Source organism: Megalops cyprinoides, chromosome 3, assembly GCF_013368585.1.
Source record: "Megalops cyprinoides isolate fMegCyp1 chromosome 3, fMegCyp1.pri, whole genome shotgun sequence".
Lineage (NCBI taxonomy): Eukaryota > Metazoa > Chordata > Actinopteri > Elopiformes > Megalopidae > Megalops > Megalops cyprinoides.
The window spans coordinates 35,460,226-35,479,315 of record NC_050585.1 but is presented as its reverse complement, the minus strand read 5'-3'; the positions used below and the strand labels follow the sequence as shown (position 1 = coordinate 35,479,315).

Here is a 19,090-nt window from a genome sequence, read left to right as displayed (position 1 = left end):
TAAGGCGCCACCCAGAGGTGTTTTGCCATCAGAGAATAATATAAAAATGTAAATATTAGTATAATATTAAAACTAGACAAAACATTGCATTTCGATTAAAATATATATATTCTGTTACGACCACTACTAAAAAGAAACAAATAAATCAGCATCCCGCTACGTGAAATACACACGCATTGCTGCTAAATACATCCAGTCAAAATGAAAACAGGATGAAGCAACGCTCGAGTGCAGGTGAACATAAAAGACTGTGCCCATAGATGCGGGGTGTAACACCTAACGAACTGGTACCTAATTAAAGCTAATGCATGGATAATATTTGAATTGGCGCGTAGAATTTAAATGGTAAGATTCCTCACATTTTTCCGCGACACACGTTTTTCCATAGTTTTAGAGGGACGGTTAGTCACTCGTGGTTATGGTACTGGCTTCTTTGACTTCCAACAGCTGTAAAAGCTTAATTGTGTCAGTGAGTCAGACCAGGCAAAAAAGTCTCCAAGAATTTTTACAGCGGGTAGTTTTAAATATAGCGATGTCTGAAACGCATTGGCTTTGCTGTGTCTCCCGAATATGTTCTTGATTTGAACATTTTTTCTGGATACTTGTTTACTAGTTAAACGTTTGGTTCACCTAAACATTATATTATGTTGACATGTTTTGACGCCTGGATGTACCATTATATTTGTTTTTGTTACATACACTGTATACAGTGCTTGAATCTAATTATCATGCTGTACTGGACTTAACAGGGAGGAGGCTTCAAGTTGGATGGATGGACACAAAAATGGATACAAAAAACTAACGCTGGCCTTTGCTCACTGTATGAGCTGGGTCTCTTACAAGTATGGTGAAAAAAATCACCTGATACAGAGCTAAGCTAAGGAATAAGTAAAAATAGTTAAACTTTGGGAACAGTAACTGAAGTATATTGTGCGGTGAATTGCAACACACTTTACTATATTGTCTCTCTGTGGCCTGAATTATTGTTTTTTATCAGGTCCAGTTTGGAAATGTCTGTGTATCTGCCCCCTTTAAGACATAAAATGCTTATTTTAGCATTCCCAGCAAGGAGAGGTTCAAATTTAAACTGCAAACATTTACCTTCAAGAGAATTTGAGCAAAGGATGTAAATGAAAGTATAAATGAATAAATGCTAAGAACATTAAAAAAAACAGTTAATGCAGCAGCCCTGGTCTGTTCCATAGGGAAATGCAGTTACTGTACATAGTTTCAGCTTATTGAGGCAGGGTCCAGATGGCAGGGAGCAGCTGTGAAGTAAACAGCTCTGAGTAGCTGTTTCCCTCACCATGATCCAAGCTGAATATTCCACAGGGTGGCCACAAATTCACTGAAATTCTTTGGACCAAAAAAAAAAAAAAAAAAAAAAAAAAAACATGTGGATATTGATGTGGGGAAACTTGATGAAGTTCTTCATTGCGGTATGAATGTGTCCTCTTTTTGGGTACAAATACAAAGTATTCCACCATGAATTAAACCCATAGCCCTCAGATCCAGCATGTAGTGTACTCATCTATACATGTCTTCAGCAGCACATTTTCCAATCAAATCAAACTGTCCATGTGGGCGTGACAAACTTGGCCTGTGTTAGCCCAAACTAACCTGTCCTAATGTTCTATTTATGCAATAAATTCCCAGAATTTCTGGAATTAAACTTGTAAATCTGATTTAGCCTGTTGTTACTTTCAACACCAATAGGTGGAATACAGGCTATATGGTCATCTGTGAGTGGTGTCTGTCCATTTCATTATTAAGGGGATAACTAAATAAGCTGTTGACAGGTTTAGATTAACCTTGATGAAGTGATTGCCTCTTGGTATAAAGTGATTAGATTTTAGGTCTACTATAATTGAGACAAGATATTGCATAAAATATATTGTAATGATTTCCTTCACTGTCTTTTGAGTTTTTTTTTTTTTTTTTTACGTAATAAAAAAAATAAATTTTTTTTATTACGTTTACCTTCTTTTCCTCATCAATTTCACATAATTTCTAAATAGCCAGCAATAGATAAGTAATAGCTGACCATAACCAGACACAGGTATCACTAGTGGAATAAAGGATAAATGTATGATAAATGTGTATCTAAAGGATAAATGTATGAAAAATGTGCATGTAGGATAAATGAGAGAAATTGGGTATCACTAGTAGGATACATGTACATGTATTTAGCCAAATACAAGTATCATTCACCAAGCCAATGGGAATCCTTAGTAAGATACATTTATCATTACACAAGTAATGCTATCATTTGCCTGCCTGGTACTGATCTGCAGGAGATGTTATCACTCACATTAAGTACAAAACCTTGTGCTGGTATACAGGACAGTGAATGACACACCCCCCTCACACCTCCAGTCATTCTTCCAGCCTTACATATCAATCAGATAACTATACTCTGCAACCCTGGGGCAACTGACTATCCCCTCCTGACAGGGTCACTCCACTCAGCCACAATGCCTGTCTGTACTGGCCCCCAGTGGTGGAATGAACTTCTCATGGGGGTCAGGACAGCAGTCACTGGTTATCTTCTGATACAGATTGAAGACCCAGTCCTTCAGACTGCATCTCAGTTCCACTTAAATCCCTACCCCCTTGCACCTGCTACTTGTATTATTTCCCACTTATTTACTTGTAGTATTGCAATGTCTTATGGATACTGTGATCTAATGACTATGTGATATATGGGAGTGCATGCACTTGATTTCCCTTAGTTTTCTACTGTCTGTTTTCAGGTTAGCACAAGTTAAATTGTGGTAGTGCTTGAATGGTGTTGTGCTGGACCGGGAGTGTTGTTAGCCTAGTCTGATACTGCTGGTCACTTAACTTGGATGGATACACTTCTGTTGTATTGGTCTGCTCAACGAACGTAACCTAATGTAATATAATGGAATGTAAAGTGGTCTTTGTTCTCTCCTGGTTCTGGGATGAAAGATTCAGTATGTTGTGTGAAATGTGTCAAAACAAAAACAGATGATAGCATACAGTACCTTGGACAGGGCCCTATCAGTTTTGATTTGCAGGTTTTGGAAGTCTTCAATTTCTCTTCGCAGAGAACAGAGGATGATGTACATCATAAGAAATAACCCCAAATTTTTAAACATTTTCATATGAAACTCGATAAAAGAAATTTACCAACAGGGCACTACATGCATCACTGAAAAACATAGTGCTGAGATCACAAGTGCATATTTGGTTCAGTGCATACATATGACAAAATTTCTACTACAGTAGGAATATACCACTCCAAACAGAAAGTTACCACATGCCCTGTACTAAAAGTACCACATGTAAAATTAAATATACGGGAAATATGAAATCACACTTAGGTAGGGGGATTGAGGTACAGTCTGAAGAGGTGGGTCTTAACTTCTGACGGAAGTTAGCCAAAGACACCTCTGTTCTGTCAGCTATAGGCAGCTTGTTCCACCACTCAGGGGACAAGAATTATTCTCTCTGCCAATAACGTTCTTTATGTTTACTCGTTCAATACAGAAAGTGATTTGAATTGGGTTTAACCATAATTTTTATGTTCTAGTGGTTTGTTGATTGAGAGTAACTGTGAATTTCATCTGGCTTCAAACAAATTGTGGTTCCTTTGTAAGATCACTTCATCTGTTCATTGCTTGTCTGGATTATTAATGGTTCTACTCACCCATAAAAAAATAACAAAAAAGATTAGATTCTCCCATTTTATACCACAAATGGAAACCCAAAACACCACAGAGCTTCAATTTAGGACAAGTGAAAGCCACACTGCATCAGGCATTACAGAATTATGCTATGCACAATTTCCATGTTGGCTTATATCCAAACCACAAACCAAAGACTGGCAATGGTATGAATTCCTGTTTTAATGAAAAAGAATGCTTGCATCTTCCACATCAGCCCCACAGCAGTGAGATGCTGCTTTTCCCGGCATGGAGTCATCATGTTCAGTATATCATACATTTTCTTCTATTTGTTATGTGACAAACCCATTGGTTTTATGTATACTGGAAGAGAGACATTTGATCTTTATAATAAAAGGACTCACTGGAGGTACCTCTGCATCAGGTTTGTTGCATCTCAAATGTACAATCTATGAACTTTAAAGTGTGACTTTTTATGAGAAACAATGTTATGTAACAATGTGAGCTATCAGTATCCCAAATGTATCAACTTATATATATGCAAGGGTAACAGGTGGGATGTAACCAAATTATGTTTTACTGGATGCCAACAAAAAGAAAGTTCAGTGGCCAGAAATTGCATTAAATCTGTAGGTAATTTAAAAAGAAATATACGACAGATAAAGTATTAGTGATGTTCATGACTGCACAATTGTCACAAACTAAACGAAGATAGTTTCAAACGCACCTCTCAAGACAAGTGCCCATGTACTTAAGCCTTGTCCTAGTTAAATATGAACTGGAACACTGAACAACTACAATATCTTAGCGTCAGAAGCCCTTTACCCTCTCTGGATTCCACTCATTCAAATGGAACTGCTTGTGCCGAACGCCACTCAGACGGAAACTCCCCCCTCACCTCGTCATTCTAAACCACAGCGTCGGTCTGCGGCCATGGTAACATCGATGTGTAACGGACTGCCACAGAGAAGTACAGAAATAAGTGTTTCTTTCTGAGGTAAAAACGTTGTCCATTTTAATATCAGCGTATTGGTGATATTTACTTGAGAAACGTCGTTTCATCCCAATCGCGTACGTGTTTAATCTGCAGTTGGTAAACCCGAGGATATATTGTGTTGCCATGCAATCCGTTTTGTTGTCTGTGGCCTAAATCTGGGGCGTAAACTGCGTGACTGCTTCTGGGTAATGTCGTTCTATTCAGTCGCCCTGTAAAAGAAACTAAACGTGCACAAAACTACAAAACCCAATGTGTATTGCAGCAAAACGGGAGCATCTGGATATAGAACAGCTTTATTTTTTATAATTGATTAAAATAGTAGAAAATACATTGTATGAAATGAAAGTTGCAATAGATGGTTCAAAACTTAATATGTTTGTAGAGGACATTTTGCAGGAAGGCATAACGTTAAAGACAAATAGTTAACAAGCTAGCTGGCTTTTCGGCTAGCTCGCTAGCTAAAATGAAAAAAGAAAAAGAAAAAAAAAACAATAATTTGACCATTTAGTCAGATATCTGAGCGGTGTTTCTACATGCAAAATTATTTAAAGTTTGGTTGTCTGTTATACAACTATTACTATTCAAATATAGCTTACACGCATTAAACAGGCAAATATCACAGTTATTAATTGCATTATTGGCAACCTGGCACGTTAGTTGTTGTTGGCTAGGAACATTTATTCTAGTTCGAAAGATGTCACTTTGTACAAAATAATCTTGTTCAGTTATCTTACTTACCTTCAGTACCAGTATCTCCACGTTGTTCTTCATTGCCAATGTGTTGTTGTTGAAATTGTTGAATTAAAAGATGTTAGAATGTTATGTTTCTTGTGTTATGTCTCCCTATTTATAGCAACATGAATTTGACGGAGATTTGCGACAATGCTAAGAAAGGGCGAGAATATGCCCTGCTTGGCAACTACGACTCCTCCATGGTGTACTATCAGGGCGTGATGCAACAAATCCACAAGCACTGTCAGTCAGTCAGGGATCCCGCATTGAAGGTCAAATGGCAACAGGTAAGTGAGTTCGTTAGTATGTAAGTGGTGTTGGAAAACATGTATGTAACGTGTTTGTGTATTGACTTTTCATCCAATTCACGCTTCCATCCATTTTTTATTGTGTTTTAGCATACTACATTGAATACTTGGATTTGAATTACGCTGCACATAAAACATCACTCATGCATATATCATTTTGGAAAGTAGTATTAAAGTAGTAAACCAAAATTATTTTGAATATTCATCAGTTGGATATTGACAATTCACTATTGAGCATATGATCAAGTGACTGTTGCATAAATCGTTGATAAAGGCTCAGAGACCAGTCAGCAAGCACTTGCCTTTCTAGGGTGTGCAGGCAGGTTGTGACAGGGTGCCTTAACATGTGCAATTTGATGCAAAGCATGTGTGTCGGATGTGCAATTTGTATTGCTTCTAGTGGTGGTCACACTGACAGCTAGCTAGTGAGTTTCACAGTGGACTTGCTAGAGTGCACTTATTGGTGACAAGTTTTGTTCAGCATAATGAAGTTTCCTGTGTTAAATATGTTCAATAAAATATCAGTGTACATGCTAACAAAGAGATTTTTGATGGATCACTAGGCGAAATTGTTGATGTGAGTGAATTTTCTGACTGTGAACACTACAGAAGATGAGCAGCAGTGTGTCACTTACCTGTGGGACACTTAGTTGATAACAGACCTACTGCAAGGGAGTTGCTCTGTTGATAAGATGGGCATGTTGATTTCTTCTATGTTTTTCTTTCTTTCTACAAGGCTCATTTGTGCCAAAGCATATCTGACTAATGAGGTGATATAGTGCTTATGCAATGATCTGTAGCATCAGGATGTGTATTTCTAAAAACACTCTTGCATTATGAAGTGATAGGTTTCTTTTGATCCACAGCATGTAGAGAAATTGGGCCTGCTGCAGGGACCAGGTCTTGTAGCCTATAATTCAGTTGAAACCATCTATGTGTCACTGTAGCCATTTTAGCTGAACACATAAGTTAATTTACTGTTATTAAGCAGTGGTTAATTAAATAAAGAAAGGCTGTATAAATTTTAATTTCAGGTATTAGTAGTGGTCCCCAATTTATCATGATGGGCTATAGCATATACTCTATATCAACTGTCACAAATTTAGTGGAGGCAGAGAGAAACACAACATCATGACCCAAGACTTGGTAACCAATTAAAAAAGTGACTTTCTTCTTACAAACAGACTATAATAACTCATAATCTGTCTTTATATTGTATAGGCCTCATGAGGTTAATACTTTTGTGCATTTAACAAGAAAAATTCATTTTAACCCACATCCGTATCCAGTGATACTTTGGAATCAAAGTGATATGTTAATGTCTGGACTAAATGTTCTGTATTTTCACACAAAACTATTCTAAACATTTTATGTTTTGCTGAAGGTCTCTATATGAGTCAGAGAGTAGAATCAGTGGTCCACTAGGGTGTTTTGTAAGGGTTTAGAAAGGAAGAAAGCACAAGAAAATGAAATGGTACCTCTGATTTTGATATCTAGGTGAGGCAGGAACTGGTGGAGGAGTACGAGCAAGTGAAGGGCATTGTCAGCACTCTAGAAAGCTTCAAGGTGGACAAGCCTGTGGATTTCCCCACCTCACAGGCAGAGGAGTGTCCACGTGACCCCACAGTGTGGCCACCCCCAACCCCTGCTGAACACAGGTAAACACTGCTCGTTACTCACCTTCATTTAAAGTGCAGCTTTACAAGAAAAGCTGTTCAGCAATGCCTAGGCCTTTGGGCCTTCCCTGGGGAAAGATCTTGACCACTAATTATTGACGTAACCATCTACACAAGTGGGAATACTTGACTGTAAACATGTGTAGGAGTACAGGGCATTGCATAGTATTTCAGTAAACTTGAAACATAGTAACTGCTGGTACCTTGGCAATTGATACATTTGTCTTTTCTATAATATTGGTGAACTAGCTAGCCAGCAAATCTAACTCATTTCCCGCTCAATCCCTAACAATAGCTTAATTTTGTTTGCTAGCTAGTCATTCAGATACTTTACCTCATTATGCACATCTTGGAGCCAGTAAGCTGGAAACTTCCCTAACATTATGTGTTCTGTTTCTGCATAAATCAGCAAGTCCTAAGCCTGTTGTATTTCACTCAGTTTTGTCCTCTGTTTACATCAGCCATCATACCAAGGCTGGTTCATTTATGGCTTGTGTCCATTATAACACATTAGTGTTGTTTTACCCTGTGCTTGTTATTTGTATATAATATAATGTAATGTTATTTATCTTGTTAATTAATCCTACGTAGAACAGATGATGTGATAGACTTTGTGTTCCCTGTACCTCATTGTTCAAACAAACTTTACAATCCAACAGTCATAACATGACTATCCTGAAGTTTGGTACGGTTTATAATGTTTCATTCACACAAATAATGTCGTGTTTGCTGACTATCCATTTCACCATGGACATCTTTAATTTAGCCAGATAACTAGCTAATTAAGCTACTCTTATGCAACAAAAGAAATACTACAAAACATTACCTAGCATTTGTGACAAGGTATTTAAATACCATAAGTATTTCTGCCTATTTGTAAACCTCAGCTATATTTGCAAAGTAGTACAATAACTAGCTACATACACATTTGCTGGCTAGTTGGAACCCATGTCCTTGTACTGTGCAGATACGAGAGCTGCCACTTAGGCGTACCTCACTAATTAGCCATTTGAAATACATCACCCTAGTAATATCTTTCTTTATGCTGGTAGTTCTAGTGACACAGGACCTAACTCTGCATCTATGGTGTATAATGCCAGGGAATGAGATCTATTATCTTGCGTCACAATTTGTCTTTTTTGCATTGTGATCAAAGCTAAATATGTTAAAATCTTCAAATATTGTGTATATGTTTATTAAATGTCCCTAGTAACCCTATTACTAGACCTGAGCATGGTGATCAGACATGCCTTCAGCATCCCTGTTCTTTATGAACATGGGCTGTGACACTTGGTGACACATGACCCACACCCATGGTTGCATCTACCTGCAGAGCTCCCACCCAGGTGAAACGGCCCAATACTGGGGTAAAGCCACAACGGAAGGACTCCCCAGGGATGCAGCACCGCGGACCTATGGGCCGGGCACAGCCCAACTCAAAGGCAGACAAGCCTGGGCCCAGGGATGGCAAGGGAACCAAAGCCAGAGAGGATAAGGTATCTGACCTGTCACTCCACACCTTGAGATAGCGATTTACCTTCACTTAACAATATACATTAGCACAATAGCATTTGCAGTTTTTCCATTAAATATAGTGTTTTTCTGAATCAGCCAATTACTAATTTTGGTTAAGGAAGGATGTGCTCCAGCCGTCAGCTTGTTTTAAATGGCTGACATGGTTCAGAGCTCTCAAGTGCTCAAATTTATGCCATCAAGAAACTGTAACCATACCTCTAGGTATTCAAATCTGAAACTGAGATAGTAGGCCAGTTTGGCTAAAGTGTGAAGTGCATTTTTTTTATCATCATTGGATTCCACACCTTCATGGCCCTGCCATTTTGGCTTTCTAAATCTACTGGCAGCAGGAGCTCTTTCCAGTGGAGAGGGCTGTGATCCATGGTTACCAGATTTGCCTTCTCAGCCAGATTTATCTCTAGCCAATATACCTGTGGAATTGAAAGAACAACTGGTATTCTGGCAAATTACTGGCCTTTTCCAGTAGAGATAATCCTTTCTTTCTTCACACAGTTGCTGATTTGGGATTATTTCTGTTTAAAATGTATTTTAAAAGACAAATTTACTGTATTGCACCCTACAAATGTCCTGCTGGGTGGATGAGTACAAATAACGCGAACTAACAGTAAACCTTGTTTTGGTGGTTTATGTGAACGATTCTGGGAGGATATTAAGTCAATAAATTTATCTGCTAATCCCGTGCGGTCACTTTCAGGGGAAGAAAAATGCCCATGAGGGTGTGGGTGAAGGTGAGCTGAAGAGGTTTGACAGCACAGGGTATGACAACGACTTGGTGGAAGCCCTCGAAAGAGACATTGTTTCCAGGAATCCCAATATTCATTGGTATGAATGAACCTCTGCTTTCAGCTTTTTCTGTTATCTTTTCTTTTCAAAATTTAGTAATTGTGCCACACTGAATGGCCATTCATATGATTAGAGTACTGAACTCTGGACACTGGGCTCTTGTGAAGTTAAATCCTGCAATGCTGTTGTAGATTAGGTGCAGAAATCATGCTGGGATCATCTGTCAGGGAGTGTGCAGGGGAGAGCCTCATAGGGCAAGCCAAGCAACTTGATTGCTGAGGGGGGTTTGTATTTGCAGGGATGACATTGCTGACCTGGAGGACGCCAAAAAGCTGCTGAGAGAGGCGGTGGTGCTGCCCATGTGGATGCCAGACTTCTTCAAGGGCATCCGCCGACCTTGGAAGGTAACACTGTGCCCCTAGGAGGCTGCCAGACTCTGTAAGATCACCTGGCAGAGGCCTGTGTGTGTGTGTGTGTGTGTGTGTGTGTGTGTATGTATATGTGTGTGTGTTTGAGACTATCTGTGGTGCCAAAGCCTATCACATCATGATCATCTGAAAACCTGCCTTTGTTTATGAAGCTTGGTGCTCTTTATTGCTGTGCTCGAGGACATTTTGATATTTGGGTAAAAGTGAGCAGTCTGGACATCCTGTTCCAGGTATCTAATTCTATACACTTAAAGCGCTTAATTGTTTAAACTGCTGATGGTTATTCCCTGTGGACAAAGTCAGCGAAAGGGACGTAATGTTTTTTGGCTGCCTCTCTGCCCCTCAGTAGGCCCATGGTTCCTTAACAAAAATGATTTCTGGTCTGTAAACAGTTACAGTTATCCCTAGATTATCATGACATAAAGAGACTGAAAAGCAGTTTGCAGTGAATTAACACTACGTTTGAAGCTCACAGTATCTGTCACTCAAAGATAAAGCGTGTCAGAAGCAATTTGCAGACAGTAAGATACACTCAGCATACATCAACGTCTTGTCTTTTGACCTGTGTGGTCTTTGTTATTTGGCATTTATTGTCTTCATTCAAGTGTCGCTAGAACCCTGCTAATATTCAGGTCCCAAAGGTCAAGGTCACTGACTCTGACCTTAGTTTTTTAATTCTGGCACCTTACTTTTATTTATTTGCAGATTTTAATTAGATTTGACAAAAATATTGTCCTCCCTGTTCCCCAGAATCCTATGAATTTTCATCGTTCTAGCTCCTTTGCATCTGCTCAACCACCAAGACCTGGTTCATGTCCTACTTATGTTTTGACAGGACATCATGATTTGTGTTGAATTTTGTCATGAATTTGCAACACTTAAAAGAATTAATAGCTCAAAATTAAAAATAGTCCAGCTGGACTCCCCCTTTTGTACATCTCAGTCAGTACCATTACAATCCAGGGGGTGGCACCATTGCAAAGGACAAGAAATTCAATCCCTTCCAACAGTGTTTGAATAGTAAAGGCACAGCAGCCATTTCTGTTCAGGTCGGTATATGGTTTTCTTTTTATCGTCATGCTGTTGATTCAAGAAGAACAACTGTGCACTGTGAAGTGGCACACTGGCTTATTTTCAGTGTGTAGATGTTGCTTTGTCGTGCGCGTACAAAATGCTCATTGAAATCTTCGGTCATGACGTGAGGACCTGTTCCTGGTGCTCCATGCGCCTATGGTTAGTCTCTGGTCTGGCGTCAGAAGGTTGTGGGTTCAGCCCCCAGCTGAATGTTAGCAGATGCTTTAAAGCCTGCTACAGCTGAGCCACTGCTTTTGTACTCGGTATTAAAGAGATGCATCACGGTAATAGCCCTGTCCAGGAGGCGTAGTTGCACATCTTCAGATAATTAATTTACAGGGGATCTGAAAATAGAAGAGGAAATGAGTTCTGACCTTGATCATCCATCACACTGACGCTGGTGGGTATTTTTCTCTCGCAGGGAGTCCTGATGGTGGGGCCGCCAGGTACTGGGAAGACCATGCTGGCAAAGGCGGTGGCTACCGAGTGCGGGACTACCTTCTTCAATGTGTCATCCTCTACACTCACTTCCAAATACAGAGGTGAATCGGAGAAGCTTGTTCGCCTTTTGTTTGAAATGGTAAGTGTATGTGTGTGTGTGTGTGTGTGTGTGTGGTGAGATGGGTGGGGGTGTAAATGAATTGAAACAGCTTTCAGCTGCGTTGCAGATTCTATGCCTGTTGGTTATGTATGTGTTTGGTGGTCTTGCTCATTTAACTTGCATGGATACACTTCTGTTCTCTTGTGCTGGAAGTCGCTCTGGATAAGGGCTTCTGCTAAATGAATGTGATATAGTGTTGTGTGTGTGTGTGTGTGTGTGTGTGATTTTTGTTTTCACTACACATTACAGCCTATTACCATTCCGCTTATCACCTTATTTTCTACATCAAGTGGGGATTGGTAAAAGTATGTTTTAACACAGTAACCAACAGTGAACTATTTCAACAATATAACTAATTAAACAATATAATTTAATAAACAATAATAAAATTTTTTGTACCCATTGTCTCCTAAACAGGCCAGATTTTATGCCCCAACTACGATCTTCATTGACGAGATCGACTCCATCTGCAGTCGACGGGGAACATCAGACGAGCACGAGGCCAGTCGCAGAGTGAAATCTGAGCTGCTGGTGCAGATGGATGGTAAGAGATAAGGGCCAGTTTTACAGATTGCAAAAACACGATGTACGGAGCTGCCAAACCCTGCCGCCCCCTAGATTATCGCCAGGCCCCCCGATATGCAAACGAGTCACAGCCGCAGATGGGATCATGTCTTTGAGACAAGGAGAGGAGAAACCGGCTGTCGTCTTGCCGCTGTCAGAGAGAGAGAGCAAGGGAGAGAGAGGGAGAGAGAGAGAGAGCAGCACGCTGTGAGACAGATGATAACAATCTAATCTCCGAGCCTCTCTGGAAATCCAACGCAGTCTCGGGGATGTGAGCGGAATGGCAGGGGTTTGACAGGTTCAGCTCACACACACACACACACAGACACACACACACACACACACACACACACACACACACTCACACACGCACACACACTCTGTGCGTGCAAACACGGATACATGCACACCCACCTCCACACAGTTTTGCAAACGTACTCTCATAGCCAGAAAACACAATGTTCTGTGATGTGTCTGGACACCGCAGTAACTCTGCTGCGTCATTCTCGCTGCCGACTCAACAGCAGGCAGCTGCCCAATTCACCCTCAACGTTTCTCTGTCGGCTCAGTTCAGAAGCGCTAGTCATCTAATCTGAAAATGTTTTCCCTCTGAGCTGCGGTGCGGTAGGGGTCATTCGGCAGGGGAAAAGTGACCTTCAGGTTTGGCAACTCGGTCTCCCTTCTTTGTTGGAACTAGCAGAGGGGTTGATAAAGCAATATAGGGTGCGTTTGATTTTGTGCAGGTGTTGGGGGTGCGCTTGAAAATGATGACCCCTCCAAAATGGTCATGGTGTTGGCTGCCACTAACTTCCCCTGGGACATCGACGAGGCACTGAGGCGAAGGCTGGAGAAGAGGATCTACATCCCACTGCCCACCGGTGAGGCTCACCTGTTCCTCAGTCACTTTCTACATATCACTTGGCTCAGTCCCCACTGTCCCCCATACCTCACACACACCCACATACTGCATACTCCCTACACGTCACACAAACTCTCTACACCTCACACACTCTGCCCGTTCCTCACACACACTCTCTACACCTCACACACAGCTTTGTTTCTCATTTTTCCTGTAAATCTTGCAACACTGAGACTTAGCTTTAGATTAGCAATGGTTGCATCAATAATTGAGCACCCAAGGAATCCAAATCAACAGACAAAAACCCATTTTAAGCCTCTATGCTCCACAATTTTAATATTTATTTTAACAGCAAATTATTTAATTTCCATATTTCTGACCAGTAGCATGGAGCTGTACTCCTCAAATTAAAGTCTAAAGACACAACAAATTGTTTTGGTACAAAACATTATAAACTTTATAAATGTAATTTTCTTGACTTAAACAATAACCATCACAACTTCAGACCCATTTAGACACCCACAATTCAGGTCCATAAAAATTCCTAGAACCAAAACTGAGTCATAGTTTTAAAATTATTGATTTTTGCAGGAAACATCAGAATCAAAGACTGAACAGGTGGGGAACACTTCTTTCATCACTTTATACCATCTGATACAATGTCAGCAAGTTCTGAGGCAGTCGGTGTCAAAACCTCCTTACATCATTTGACATGTAATGAGTCACTCCCCACACCTGAGACACTCTCCCTGGTACTCAGAGGCCCTCATGCCAGTGTCACACAAATACATTTTGATTTCTGACTGTCACAGTCCTGTATTTATTAAAGCATTAACTATTAAAGCTGATCAACAACTGAACAACTAAAGCTGATTGCAACTTCAAAATGGTCCCATACACTCATTGTTATTTATTTATTTAATGGCTTAGCCAACTTATCTGGGGCAAGTTGCGGTTCTTACATAGTCTTTTACGTGTTACACGTGTTTATAGGAGCAAAGCAGTGTAAGTGATTTGCTCGTTGGTAAAACAGTATCAGAAATGTAATTATAAATGAACTTATACTTTGACAGTAAAATAAAATGAGATCTGCCAAGGGGGATATCAATAAATTTATGTGCATTGTTGTATAACTTTACTGACATGACCCTTGGCAGATTAAATTTATCCTTATCTATTTTATGTGGGCACACCATATTGGGGGTTTGCAAAAATGTGCGCTGGTGGTGGCCCCACACTGAACTGTCTCTGTAGTACCTTAGCTTTGAGGTGAACATTGCCTGTCTCCACTTTTAAATGTAATGCTGTCCACATCAAATGTCATTCCATATTTCAGCAGCTGTATATTTAGACTGTCTTCACACACTGTTAAATAGTGTATGGCTACAGCACTGAATAGGTTCATAGATCAATTTCCTATGATAGCTATTTTAATAAAGGGAAAGTTAATGAATATGTGTCTGCTTCACAATGCACCTTAAACATATGACATTATGTGGGACAAAGGGTGCTTTTCAGCCACATTGGGAGCTTTAAAATGCTAAGACACTAGGAAATAGAGTCTGAGGATATAAGCTGACATGTGTCTGACTTCTGAAGAAACTGAAGTTACTGGTGCCTGATTGTATGATATTATTTATTAGAGTAGGGCAGGATACGTTTTTTTGGCAGCATGACTGAGGTAAAGTTCGTATATGAGCTTATACAACCAATGTTATAAACTATAAATTTTGTGTATAGGAGGTATTGGAAGAGGAATTTTTGCGCGTAGAAAAGGGGACTTATGCAATCATTTATATAAGCTTTCAATTTCTAAAATGCAACATGATTGAAAAATAAATGTATGATTACACATTCAAGTGTCGTTACAGTAGTTATTTTTAGGAGGGTATATCTATAAATATGAATCTATATTTATATCTCATTTCACTCTCATTTTCAGCTGTAGTGCTTGGCAAACGTTTAGCTTTGCAAATGAATCTGTCAGAAGACAATCAGTGGTGGTGTGTCTGCTGACTTTAAGTGCAGTTTTTCCTTTTTTTCCATTTTTGGCTGTTTTCACCCTGATGTTGAAATCAGCAATCATATACACATTAACCTCTCCTTAACTCCTGCCTAATGAGGAGTGCAGTTTTCCAGCACACTCATATGCAGCCAGTTGCGATTTTTCACACTGCAAGTCCCACAGTGCACTACAGGACAGCACATGCCAAACGGTGGACAGATGCAACCCCCGCTAACGTCATCTGAGGAGTTCACAGGCTCCTGATGAGTTGCTAGAGGGTGCTATTGAGTGGTGTGAGGAAGGGAGCCTGACCAGCACAACCCACCCAATCCCAGCAGAATACAGCTGCTGTAGATTTCCGGTCAGTATTGGCAAATGACACAGTCCAGGCTTGACCTTGATTAGTAACTGTAGTCAAAGTGATTCCTCATTTTCGTCTGCTGTTATTCTGTCTCTTCAACTATCATGCCCAGTGTGCTCTGGCTTTACACACACACTGGCTGTCTGCCAGCAAAATGGAGCCATGATTAGTGCTGTGATTATACCATCCCATATTTATCCACACGTCTGCAGTGAGAAAATAGAATGTATTGAAATACGTCATTTGTGCTTAAAGGATGTAAGCAACAAAATGTGTCAACTAAGCCTGTGAAGATTGTAGCGATAATGTGATAACGCAGGCCGCACGGAAGCTGTCATAAGCCACGTGCTCCAAAAAGTGCGAAAGGTCAAGGTGTGCTTCTGAAAAACAGCATACGTCTTGCTTTGGCTGCTTTTTGACAGCTGGGTTAGCTTCCTAAAAGTTGGGAGAGAATTTGGGGCAAAATGGACCTTGGCCATAGTTTGGAACTTCCTTTCCGGAGTGTTCCGAGTCCAAGTCCATGGGCAGCAGGGCTGGTGCACCGCGTGCCACAGGTGTGTCTCTGGCGCTCACGGCCCTGTTTCCGCTGCTCTATTCAACAGCCAAGGGCCGAGCTGAGCTGCTGAGGATCAACCTCCGGGAGGTGGAGGTGGCTCCTGACGTGGACCTCGCTCTCATTGCTGAGAAGATCCAGGGCTACTCCGGAGCAGACATCACCAACGTATGCAGGTCTGTCTTAAACCCACGCCCCCCGTTGGTGATACACACACAAATAGGTACTGATGCAAAGTTATATCAGTTTTCTAAAATCTACAGAATATTATAATTTTGAGGTTGCGCTATATAGTGGTAGTGGTAAGGAGTGGGGCTTGTGGCCGAAAGGTTGTTGGTTCAATTCCCCGATGGGCCACTGCTGCTGTACCCTTGGGCAAGGTATTTAACCCAGAGTTGCCTCAGTAAATATTCAGCTGTATAAACAGATAACATGTAAAAATTGTAACCTATGTAAGTTGTTCTGGATAAGAGCGTCTGCTAAATGAGAATAATGTAATGTAATATTGTGGACACGTTACTGTCAAACTTGCATGAACAATGCTGAGGACATGTTGGGTGCAATACGCTGACATGGGTTTTCAGGGGATGTTTTACAGAACTGTCATAAAAAACTCACAGTTTAATCCCTTTTAAACGTTCATTTTGGCTGGGGTAACATCGTTCATTTCACCCACTTGTGCAGTGCTTTACTGCCTTATGTAAGAGCGTCTTCTACTTTGTTCATTGATTATCAGTGGGTTCTGTTGCTTTGTTTGCTGAAGGAATTGGCTGGCTCTGTTTCAGGCGGAGGTGCACGAGCTCCCGAGCTCTGATTAACTTGTGGCGTCCTGTCAATCTTTGAACTGCTGCTTGTCAGTTACGCATGTTGGATCGCTTCCCAGACTAGAATGTATCTGCCTGCCCAGGGTTTCATTTACACAGTCACTGTATGCAAACACCTCTGTTGTTTAGTCATTTGCTCCTGTTGAATTACCCTGAGAGCCAGAGAGTGTATCAAAGAGGCATTTCTCTACTCTGACAACTTGTGTTCTTAATTGTTGGTTGGCTGACTTATTGTTGTTTTCATGTTTTTTTTTTTTTTACAGCAGTAGATCACGACCCGTAGGGTGACTCATTATTTGACTGCACGTCACATGTACTATGGAAGCAATGTGAAATTTCTGTAATCCTCAAAAGAAGGCAAACATCTAAGGCAGTGGCTAAGGGCGAACCCTCATGTTCAGCAGGCTGGGGGGGCATACAGTAGCCATGTGTGTAGAACATGCCAGCTGAATGTCTGAATATATAATCTGCTAAATGGAAAAAGAAGAAATCTTTGCTGAAAATCAGGGAAAAGTAGAATTTAAAGCCTGCTATGCTGGTTTCATTCCCAGCACAGCAGCTGCAAATATTTCTCTTGGGTTTCCTAAAGGCACAGAGTCCAGCTTTGCCGTTGTGAGGCCGGGCCACAGTCCCCGGCAGCCGCGCGCTGAGTAAATGCGGTTGCACGCCGTGTTCGTTCTGCCGTATCAGCGCTGACAACATTCTCGCGGTCCAAGGAGCAGACGTCAAGGTCATTTTTTTTCTGCCCTGTTATTATAATCCTTTCCGTGGCAGATCACAATGCGAGTGGATGAGGGGCAAACAAACAGAAAAAAAAAAATTGCTGCCTGCCAAAGCCATCATTAAAAATCCAGATTCAAAGAATTCCAATGTTATATTGTCCTGTGGGAATTACTCTTATCCTGTGAGTGGGTGCTCTGTGCCAGTGCATGTCGATGTCAGGGACCTCAGTGCTGTTGCCTTAGCCGTTGGTCGAATGCCTCCCCGCTCACTTCCCAAGCACTACCAGATATTACATAACGGCAAACAGCTGGGGTGGGGGCAAGATTGAAAGCGCTAGATGAAAAACAGGATGATTGTTGTTTTGACTGGTGCCGTGTTTCTGTTAATGCGTGCGGCCACAGTCTCGGTTTGAGTTCACAGCTGCGCTCCGTTGTTGAGGTTGCGGGTGCCGCCGTGGCGGGGAGGGGGTGTCTAATGGGCTGCTGTGCCCTGTGCTCCCAGGGACGCCTCTATGATGGCCATGCGTCGGCGGATCCAGGGCCTCAGTCCAGAGGAGATCCGGGCCCTGTCCAAGGAGGAGCTGCAGATGCCTGTCACCATGGAGGACTTCGAGCTTGCCCTCAAGAAGATCTCCAAGTCCGTCTCGGCGGCTGACCTGGAGAAGTACCAGTCTTGGATGGCAGAGTTTGGATCTGTGTAGCAGGGCTCGGTGGGGCCAGGCAGGTAGTTGCTGAGAAAGGAGGCCTGGGCTGTATCACTCACAGGTTTTCCCAAAACTGTCTCTGCCTTGCTGAGCCCCTCAAGCCCAATCTTTGATGCCTGCTGTAGGCTCAACTATTACTTGAAAAAGATGTCATCCTCTCGTTCTTTAAATGGCCTAACATTTTAGGAATGCACTAAGAGGGTCCATTTTTCTCATGACTTCATACCTAACAGACTGTGTGAATGATTATGCTTTTTACTTTAGTCTCTGGAGAGCAGCTAGGTAATTTGAACACCTTTCATGTCATGTCTCTTGAAATGCACTACCACCCCTCTTACACTGGACTTGTCATACGGTACATTAATGAGACCATTTTTATTTCCTTCATTTTTAACTTAATTTGTATTCATTGTCATTGTTATTTTATTGATGTCAGTATAAATGGGATTTGGCAGGTCTGTCATTTTTTTGTTGAATGTATGACATACCAGCAGAAACAGTAAAATGTCCTGACAGAAGATTGTAGCTTTTGGTTGGGGAGTTTTTGTTTAGGTGCTTGCATTCATCATTTTCTTTTGTACTTTGTTTTGAATGTGGCATTAGCGATAATAAAAAGAGATTGTATAAAGCGACACAGCCACGGCACATAATCTTTTTTTTTAAGACAAATAGCAGCTCTCCTCACTTAAGGGAATGCTGTCCTCCCTGTGACA

General features: G+C 41.1%; 1 protein-coding gene across 1 annotated transcript; it reads left to right on the top strand.

The window, feature by feature from the left end:
- Positions 1–4,572: 4,572 nt before the first annotated feature.
- katnal1 (katanin p60 subunit A-like 1) lies at positions 4,573–18,387 on the top strand. The gene is made up of 11 exons (XM_036525134.1): positions 4,573–4,647; positions 5,501–5,666; positions 7,185–7,345; positions 8,697–8,859; positions 9,594–9,721; positions 9,981–10,086; positions 11,606–11,764; positions 12,203–12,329; positions 13,093–13,227; positions 16,177–16,303; positions 18,176–18,387. The coding sequence occupies exons 2-11, from the start codon at positions 5,505–5,507 to the stop codon at positions 18,372–18,374; spliced, it is 1,467 nt and encodes a 488-aa protein (XP_036381027.1). The 5' UTR covers positions 4,573–4,647; positions 5,501–5,504; the 3' UTR covers positions 18,375–18,387.
- The last annotated feature ends 703 nt before the right edge of the window (positions 18,388–19,090 follow it).

Coding starts and splice junctions, on each gene's coding strand:
- katnal1 (XM_036525134.1), top strand. CDS start 5,505: ATGAATTTGACGGAGATTTGCGACAATGCTAAGAAAGGGCGAGAATAT. Junction 8,860..9,593: donor CCAAAGCCAGAGAGGATAAG/GTATCTGACCTG, acceptor GGTCACTTTCAG/GGGAAGAAAAATGCCCATGA. Junction 10,087..11,605: donor GCATCCGCCGACCTTGGAAG/GTAACACTGTGC, acceptor TTTCTCTCGCAG/GGAGTCCTGATGGTGGGGCC.